Source organism: Raphanus sativus, chromosome 6 (genome assembly GCF_000801105.2).
Source record: "Raphanus sativus cultivar WK10039 chromosome 6, ASM80110v3, whole genome shotgun sequence".
Lineage (NCBI taxonomy): Eukaryota > Viridiplantae > Streptophyta > Magnoliopsida > Brassicales > Brassicaceae > Raphanus > Raphanus sativus.
In genome coordinates this window covers 648,751-658,401 of record NC_079516.1, presented here as the reverse complement: position 1 = coordinate 658,401, position 9,651 = coordinate 648,751, and the positions used below count along the sequence as shown (strand labels likewise).

Below are 9,651 nucleotides of genomic sequence, written 5' to 3'. Positions count from 1 at the left end.
GATAGAATATATATTTTACACTAACTCTCAACAAAGACTGACACTATTATCTGAGTCTCACTGCAGCTTCTCGGTCTCTATGGACTATGGGTGGTTTTTCATGTATCCGATAGAGTTTTAAGATTGTTTATACGTTAGAATTTTATGATTTTTTATACGTTAACACTAAAAATGAAAAGTGAGCTTCCATAACCGTAACAAAAAATTATAAACGTGAAGTTAGTACTATCTCCGGTCTGGTGTCCTCTCAATTCGATTTTGTGGGCCACTAAAAGAAATACTACTTAATCATGGAATTGAGGCCCCATTGGGCCCAAGATTACCACTGCAAAATAGAGAAAGCAGAGTGGTTGTGGAAGTTTTTTTTTTTTTTTTTTTTTTTTTTTGCTAAAGGGCTTAAAGTTGTGGAAGTTGATACAATGATACTAAATGCAAACACGAGAAGAGTGCCCCTGAATTAATCCTTCACATCATATTTTCAATTTTCGGTCGGTTGGTAGATATTTTCACCCCAAAAAAAGAGAGGGTAACATAATTAAAAAAAAAAAAGATGACCAAAATTTTTTTTTTTTTTTTTTTTTTTTTTTGATGACCAAAAAATATGATAAATAATAAACATTGCATTCGTAAGGAATCCTAATTCTTTGAAAATATACAAAAATAAATAACAATGTTACGGACTCCCGGTTACGCATGCATTAACAAGTGATTAAAAGAATCTGCATTTTGTTGTTATGATTTTTTGTGTATATCAACAAGTTTTGAATTTTAGGCGCGGCTATATAATCGATTTCCTCGGTTGTTACTCGAATTCTTATTCTTAATCTCCTTTTAGATGGTCACGTTGCTAACCACAAACGTTGAGCTACCGATACATGTCTTATAATTATGGAGCTACTAAAGGAAAACAAAAAAAATACATTCTGTTACAATTCAAGTTCCAAATTTACGAATTTTCAAAAAAGAAAAAATCAAAGTTCCAAACCAATCAAACAAAAATCACCAACGCACAAGAATATACATGTGCAAACAATCACATCAACTTAGACCTAGTAAAATAAGAAACAATATTACGTAACCAACCAATCACACCTGAGACACAGCAAAGTTTATAAATAACCATCAAGTTATGACCCTACGACAGAAACTGCCACGTCATCATCCCGGCGAGAACTACAACCAATTGGCGACGGTTGCTCAAGGGCAAGAGATTGTCTGCAAGTAGGACAAGAGTCACGTGAAAGCAACCAAGTGTCGATGCACCTCACGTGAAAGCCATGGTTACATTTTGGCAAAACCCTAACTTTCTCTCCTTCCACGAAATCCCCGAGACAGATCAAACACTCTGTAGCTTTCATGTTAATGATCCCTGATCCGTACAACCCCACGGGGATTTGTTTCAACGCCCGTTTCTTGAGCCCCGTGGTAGCCGCTAAACGTCCAGTATTTGCGTTTACGTTTGCGTTTGAAGCGGCTGCGTCTTGATCCGGTGTGAATCTGCTTGTGATGCGTAGCACACATCGCAAGGCGGAGTTGAGGCTTAGAGCACATATCAGAGCGCAGAGCAGAGCGGCTAAAATAATGACCATATTAGTGTCGAAGTAGGTGTCGTTAAAGCCTGTTCTGGCTTTAGGGTTTGCTTCGGCCGGTGCGTTTGCTTGCGGCTCAAGTAACAGACGAGCCATCTTTGAAGTATGCTTGGGAAACAGAGGAAACCAGAAAACTTGATCACTTACCTTCAAGATTTGTCTTGTTGCTCAGACCCACGATGCGTTTCTCTCTTCAATCTTTCTTTTTGGAGTTTTGAGCTTTTGACTCGATCTGAAATAAAAAGATTCTGATTTGTTTCTTCTCTTGTGAGTGAAGATAAGAGAAGGCGGAAGAAGTTTTTATGTCAAATTGTGATAAAAGACTAGCTGGATGTGGCGGCTCCCTTTTGGAGAGTTATAGAGAGAAAGACGATGTGGTTGGTCCAAGAAATTTTTGTAAAATACTAAAATTATTATTTATATATGTAGTAAGTGAATGGTCATTATTAATTTTGTTTTTATTGCTTGGAGTGAGTTTTTGTTTGCTGTATGAACTATAGTCGATTATTTTGTCCTATATATATTGGTTAAGAACTTAAGAGCATTTTTCTTTCATTTTAATAGAAGCAAAATAAAAATTCAAAATCAGATTCTCATATTTTATATATACTCTTCTTTAAAAAAAATACACATTTATATTCTCTTGTCATTACTTCACAGGGAGATATATTTTTTTTTTCTTTTCTTTTTCTGAAAAGCATTTGGTTTTAGATTAGCACGAATTTTGGTTCAACATGTCTGTTTAAAAACATAGTTTGAACATATTGAGTCACTACATAGTTTAGACTGTAATGGTATATCCTAATATTAATTCTGGTCTTTATTCGAATCAATGTTGGATCGATATGCATTTTCTTTTGACTAAGGAAAATATAAAGGATAGAGTAGAGAAGAAGACAAATAAGAAAACGATTAGTTTAGTAGATATCAGAATCGACAACTAACAAACTCATTAATAGTGGTTTTAAGAACTTTGGAATCAAGCTAAAAGGACTTGACCCTCAAATAAGAAAAGAACTACAAATAAGATTTGATGTAGAAAAACAACATTTGATTATATAACTCTGCATGGTTGGGGTATCATATTCCCAACTAATCATGTCGAATATAATTAACATATGATATCATTTAAGTATTCCATGTTTTTCGTCTTCTTGTGGGTAGACGCATCATTACTAATCAAAATGGTTTTCAATAGTTAGGTATATGGCATTATCCTCGAGGAAAAATGAAAGGATTTAGAGTTTTGGACACCATATATATGTAGTCGGTACTCGGTAAAGATTAGTTAATTTTCCATTTAATTGGTCACTACAAAATTTATATGATGGTATATGTCAAACTCTAAAGTTAAATTCAGAGACAGAAAACAAATTCCGATGGTGAAAAGCATGTGTATGTAGTTGGTTTACGAATTGAATGGTTCATACAAATTCATGCGGCGTTTACGGGTCCACAAATATTAAGATTAAGAAGTCCAAATTCAAACACGCTAATTAATGAAGAAATATACGAATGAAAATAGATAAACAAGCTCACGCAAACGACACAACACTTGTCTCTTTTAGCTTCAATAGTTCTAGTGGTTGACAATAACACTCCAACGTGTGAGAAATGAGATTCAGCAACCTCATACACGAATCTATTGTGTGTTTATTTACTATTCCTTTATACTAATATGCTTGGTTGGATGTTACTACAAAGTCTCGTGTATTTTCAGAAAATTTAAGGTACTCGTATTTATTTTGTATCCATATAGGTAAATACTCTAGTTTAGTGTGAGATTCATAACATCTTTATTTATGATTAATTCGAGTTGTTGGAAGAATAACCAGTTAGTATTTAATTACAGTTGGTGACCAGTTTAGATTATACATACATATCATATTACTAGTGTTGAAACTTCTAGAAATGTGCTAATGATTGTTTAGTAGATGGAGAAGACTATTTAACTCTATGATCTCCATTTAATTATAGTTTTATACATGTAAGGATTAATGATAGCTAGTTGTACAAAAAAAAAAGAAACTAAAATTGGATTAGGTAAATGTAATAGAGTTTACAGATAGGATCATACCTGATTCGTATAGTAAGTAGTCCAACTATGTACTGTAAGTTTTCTATTGAATATTAAATTCGTATAAGCAAGAACTTGAGTGATACGTGGCCTAACATTACGGGTCAAAGGGGCTACTCAATCCCCAAAGGGAACAGAAGCCAGTTTCAAGATTGTTTCTCTCTACAAGGCTAGAGCCAATGATAGTGTTTAAACTCTAAGATAAAAATGGCGATAGTTAATCTACTTGAACAATTGAAACCATCTTATATATTCATCAATTATATCAGTCGTTTAGTTACATACTACACATGGTAAAATAAGAAGAAAACTCAACTAGTGAAAAAAGACAAGTAAAAGCTTTTTCAAAATCAACCAAACTTAAGCTCATGAATCTTTATCCTTAGAAAAGCTCCATGAGAGTCTGCTTATAACATTTTCGTCAACTAACTTGTAGTGATGAGTCAACTGCCTGTGAATCAAACCGCAACACTTGTCTACTTTGCTTTGATATTTGCTGTACAAAGCCGGTATTGTTACAGACAGTATGGTCCCTGAACGTTGTGAGAAAACATTCAAACGAGATCAACAAGCAAATCGAGTAACGAGTGAGAGTTCAAAGGTTATGAAGACTGAAGGAGAGGTCCTTAGGGATAGATGTTACTAACCGATATAAACAAGAGTGCAGAAAGAAATATAGCAACCAATGGCAGAAAGAAGCCACAGACAAATCACCACCTGCTAAAGACAAATAGTCAAGACTGTTAACATCTAAGCCAATTGTTCAGATTCCAAGAAAAAAATAGTATTTCCGTGAGTTTCATGAAAGGGTTTGGCTTCATAACCTTGAAGAAGAGTCGAAAATCGTTGCCAACTGTGACATCATGAGCCATTACAAGTAAGTGATTGAGTTTGATACGAAAAGAAGCTGCGGCACTATTCACCATTTCCTCAGATAGAACAAGCTCTGGTAAGGAATTCACATGCCTGCTTACAAGGTAGGGATCAGTCACATGGATAGCAAACAAATTACAGAAAAAGAGGACTATAGAGTGGTAATGTTGCTACCTGCTCCTAAAACCAGAAGCCCGGGCAAGGACGAACGATATTAAGACAACGATCAGTAAGACATCTGAAGAAACAGATAAGAAAGGCAATCCTGAAAACTCGAATATAAGCCACGCTACGGTTGATAAGACGATAACTCCCAACGAATGATGTCTCTTCCTCCACAAAAGCAAGTCCGCAGCTGCAACAACAAAGAACAAAGCCATACAAAAATAGTTGAGTGTCCACTTGCAGAGGCTATAAGAACATATCACAAAACAGTGACCTCTTTTGCTTGACTTGTGACCCCACACTTAACCTAACTTTCACCCTATGTTCCCATCTTCTACTACATCTAAAATGCTAAAAGGATGATCATTTCAAAGCCTCTATGTATCATTGGAACTACCCAAATGGTCACAAAAACCTCAGAATTGCAAATGTATTTACCCACGTAACAATTACATAACCCAGTGAAATCAGAAACCCTAGCTTTTCAAAGTATCATCCATCCCCAATTGATGAAATCAGAGAAAAAGGAATCACCTTTTCCACCGCCCATGAACTGATGAACCGTAACTTGCCGACCCAACAATCTATAATCCTCCGATGTGGATCCTCCTTCATTCCTTCCGTCGTAATCACCTTCGTTGTCACTCGAACTATCCATCGGAGATTCCAGGACCCGGATTCAACAAAATTCCCCGACTTTCCGAATGCCAATTTCAATTGATTGAGAAGTTTCGGCTTCGAGAACTTCTGGGTACAATGTTGGCTTCTGGGCTTAGAGAAAAAAAAAACTAGATTTGATCGGAGAAACGACGGCGTTTCAAAATAATCAAGGAGGAACCAAATCGAATTGGCTTTTACATGCATCCAATTCCAACATTCTCGAAATTCTCCGCCTCTAGTCAAACTTTAGATCGTCGTCGTCATCATCATCACCATGAATCCATAATCATCACCATCATCGTCTTTCCTGGAATTAAACAAAAAAGAATATTACGTAAATCCTTGGGCTCAGTAGCCCAATACTTCGGCCCATGAAACAGTTATAAGTAGGCCTAATAATAAGCACGTGTCATGACTGTTAGCTTTACACTATGTGACAGGCAGTGACACTATTATTTCTTTCATTGAGGCAACCACTAACCACGAAGGAGAGACTCTCACTGTGTATCTCATCGTCTATCTATCTATCAATCAACAATGGCGATTCGTTCCGTAGCCAGCAGAAGAACCCTAGCCGGCCTCAAGGAGACATCTTCGAGGCTTCTTGGTTCCCGATCTATCCAGACTTTCACGCTTCCTGATCTCCCCTATGATTACAGCGCGTTGGAGCCGGCGATAAGCGGCGAGATCATGCAGATCCATCACCAGAAGCACCACCAGGCTTACGTCACTAATTACAACAATGCCCTCGAGCAGCTGGATCAGGCCGTCAACAAGGGAGACGCTTCCGCTGTCGTTAAGCTGCAGAGCGCCATCAAGTTCAACGGCGGAGGTTTCTGTCTTCTTTGACTTTTTTTGTAATACTTTTCGATCTCTGTTTCGGTGTGTTTGATGGGTTTGGAGTTATTGTTTGGATCTTGAGCTAAAGACTTGAACTTGTTGAGTGATGAGTTCAGAATTAAATAGATACAATCTAAAAGTTTTGTTTTTTTTATGTTTTTTCTTATGTGGTAGAGAATGAAAGTCGTTGAATTTGTTACTAATGTTTGCTTGCAGGTCATGTGAACCATTCTATTTTCTGGAAGAACCTTGCTCCTGTAAAGGTGTGTGCTTGTGTTTTTTTTTTTTTTTACTTTTCTGTTTCTTCCATTTGATTGGTAAGTGAGCTTAATGGTTTGTGTGTGTGTGTGGTTTGAATATATATAACAGGAAGGTGGTGGAGAGCCACCGAAGGGATCTCTTGGAGGAGCTATTGATACTCATTTTGGCTCTCTCGAAGGTTTGGTGAAGAAGATGAGTGCGGAAGGTGCTGCTGTGCAAGGCTCAGGATGGGTGGTTAGTACTCTAGTTTTATTCACCTTTTGTTGGTTTTGTTGCAATAGTGATAATCATGGTCTCCTTGATTGATTGATTCAGTGGCTCGGTTTAGACAAAGAGCTTAAGAAGCTTGTGGTTGACACAACCGCAAATCAGGTACATTTATATCCATGACATCAAATTGTTCAAAAGGTTTTAGATTAGCCGTCGATACTTGATATTTTTATAAAAAACTGGTTTTGGTGGATTTAAAAGAGACTCTGTTTGATTGATGATATCAGGATCCACTTGTGACGAAAGGAGGAAGCTTGGTTCCTCTGGTGGGTATAGATGTTTGGGAGCACGCCTACTACTTGCAGGTAAACATCACTTTGCTAAATAGTGAGTAAGCTTATAAAATTTAAGCTTTAATCAACTTTTTAATCACTCTTTACTCTCTCTTTTGCAGTACAAGAATGTGAGGCCGGATTATCTGAAGAACGTGTGGAAAGTCATCAACTGGAAATATGCAAGCGAAGTTTATGAGAAGGAATGCAAGTGATGAGGTCTTTACATGATAACAAACATATAGAGAGGAACCAGTTCCCAGCTCGGCTTTGTTTTTATAAAGTTTGTCTGAAACAAACGTACAATGTCTCTTTGGTCTTTGAGTTACCTCAAAATGACCATGTATGGCTGCAATAATACACGTTTTACAAAACATTTTCCAATAATAAAATTTTGTTACATTCATCTTCTACTACATAGATACCAAGTTGAGTGATCATAATAAGGTGATGCAGACGCGTTAAGGTAATTTCTGATCCCTTACGCCTTGGGCTCTTTTCTTGGAACCAACCTAATACAGCTACCCCAAAGCTACATTATACCGTTTTAAATGTTATATTTTGGTCCAACTTGTATGCGTCTGGCGACCATTGTTTAGTCTAATAAATAATCACTAGAGATAGAAAGCTGGTTAGTATTTATCAGAAAGCACTGATAGATGGATACAAGATTATTACCAAACATTCTTGATCAATCCAATTCAAAAAGACTATAAAATCTAGAACTCACTACTGTAATATCTGAATATACATTTACAATATTTTCTATTCAAAAGTGTTGTCAAAGAATTGGACATAAACAGCAGAAAAAAAAAGAAGAAGATCAGACAAAGAACATCATCTAATTAAGTCTTGACGTCATTACTTTTCCTGCTGGGACCAGACGCCGGACGACTCCCTTTCGGAAGAGCATTCAACACCAAGGTGCCAAATTTTCCAGTGACAACTTCAGGCATAAAAGAATATCCCATCTTTGTCTCCGTAGCCTCCTCTCCGCAACCCATCACCGCCTTAGAATCAGGAGAGATCTCTCCGGATAAGATGACAGGAAGAAATTCTCCTGGTAAGATCCTAGCCGTCGATAGAGAGATGGAGATGAAAAGAAGAATCAAGATCAAAGATCTGCCTTTGGCCATTGTTCAGTAATCTTTTTGTGGGTGAAAGAGAATTTATTTTGTCGTTGTTGCTGTGGTAGTTAGTCTACGTGCTTGGTTTGAAATATGAAGTGGGTGAAGATCAAAGAGAGTCGTGTGTTGTATATATGGAGTGTCAAGTGTGTGAGCAGAGAAAAGTCAATGAGAGTTGGAAAAACTTACGCGGCAAGTTTGGAGTCGAAAGAATTGGTCCCTTTGAATTTACGGTCAAACTAAAATATCATTTTTGATTATTTGTGTGTTTCTTTAAATAATATAAACCTATAATAGTTGAAATTAAGCATACAATACATGATACAGTCATCGATTTTATATAATGCTCTTACACAAGCTCATGATGAATTACGTTGTGAATATTTTTATAGAGCATGGTCTTATTTTTATACTGAAAATTAAAATAACATTCACGAGTTTCACCGACGATTATAATAAGATATTCTTAAACATGTTTGTGGGAACGTAAATTTTGATCTATGAGATCATCAATTACACAAAAAACACTTTCATGCGATGCGAGTAAAAACAGTGGGGTAGTACAGGAGAAAACTGAGCGTAACGATTTTCTTTGAAACTATTTGTCCATTTAATGAATGACATATTAATAATGAAAAATCAGAAAAGATGATATTTTGCACTTCCAAGTTCCAACTACTACCAATTAAAGCTGCAGCACCGGCAATTTTGACCGCTTCTTTCTTCTTGTTCCCCAAGTCTCTCCTACACTCTCACCGTCACACGCACCGTGTACACATACACATGCACCTACACTATACTATTAACGTCCTAACGTGTGTGTGAACACAAAACTTTTGTCTCCTTTTTTAGCTGAGCCAAGTTTCAACTTTAGCTGTAGATAACACGGTTGTTACTTATTGGATATTGCGGTGGAACTTTTTGACTTTATGGTTGTACAGATATGGTTTTAAATAGATTTCGAACGTAGTAAGCAGACATCTTTTGTTGTTGATAAAGGTAGAGAAAAAGATAATAGTACATTGATAGTCGATAGATTCTCCAAACTAAGTTTTTATGTGGTGGTTTGGCCAAAAACGCATAGACCGTAGGGCCGTAGGCCAAGAATATAGATACCACATGTTACTTTCTGTCAGAAATGGAACAATCATTCATTAACAGGAGGTTATTAGCTGCATCTAATGCTAAATATCACAAGATCCGATCACCGCTTCTGACCAAGACCAGAGTCAAGTGCTGTGTAAGAACTTGGCCAAATGGGTCCCTGTTGAGTTGTGCAATCAGATTACCAAATTAAGGTTATAATTAGCGTGAAATAAAACAGTGATACCTCGTATCAAATCAGAAGAAAAGTGAAATTTTGGAAAATCTAAGATCATTTTATGCAAGTCTTGAGCAATACCTCATGCTTTGTAGACCTTGAGAATAAGAACCACACGATTTCATGACAACAAGGATTGACTAGAGTATACAAACAAAACAAAGACAGGGAATTTTTGCTATAGGCGTCAGTGTGA

General features: G+C 36.6%; 3 protein-coding genes across 3 annotated transcripts; 1 reads left to right on the top strand and 2 right to left on the bottom strand.

The window, feature by feature from the left end:
* Positions 1-902: 902 nt before the first annotated feature.
* On the bottom strand, positions 903-2,060 carry LOC108809886 (RING-H2 finger protein ATL72). The gene has a single exon (XM_018582024.2). It carries the CDS (start codon positions 1,683-1,685, stop codon positions 1,128-1,130), a length of 558 nt encoding a protein of 185 aa, XP_018437526.1. The 5' UTR covers positions 1,686-2,060; the 3' UTR covers positions 903-1,127.
* A 1,829-nt stretch (positions 2,061-3,889) lies between these two features.
* On the bottom strand, positions 3,890-5,668 carry LOC108806362 (reticulon-like protein B16). The gene is made up of 5 exons (XM_018578454.2): positions 5,239-5,668; positions 4,714-4,894; positions 4,491-4,632; positions 4,314-4,383; positions 3,890-4,199 (listed from the first exon to the last, which is right to left on the bottom strand). Exons 1-5 carry the CDS (start codon positions 5,360-5,362, stop codon positions 4,033-4,035), a joined length of 684 nt encoding a protein of 227 aa, XP_018433956.1. The 5' UTR covers positions 5,363-5,668; the 3' UTR covers positions 3,890-4,032.
* Positions 5,669-5,826: 158 nt separating this feature from the next.
* LOC108806361 (superoxide dismutase [Mn] 1, mitochondrial) lies at positions 5,827-7,413 on the top strand. The gene is made up of 6 exons (XM_018578453.2): positions 5,827-6,196; positions 6,421-6,467; positions 6,574-6,699; positions 6,781-6,837; positions 6,963-7,040; positions 7,130-7,413. The coding sequence occupies exons 1-6, from the start codon at positions 5,902-5,904 to the stop codon at positions 7,220-7,222; spliced, it is 696 nt and encodes a 231-aa protein (XP_018433955.1). The 5' UTR covers positions 5,827-5,901; the 3' UTR covers positions 7,223-7,413.
* Positions 7,414-9,651: the final 2,238 nt, after the last annotated feature.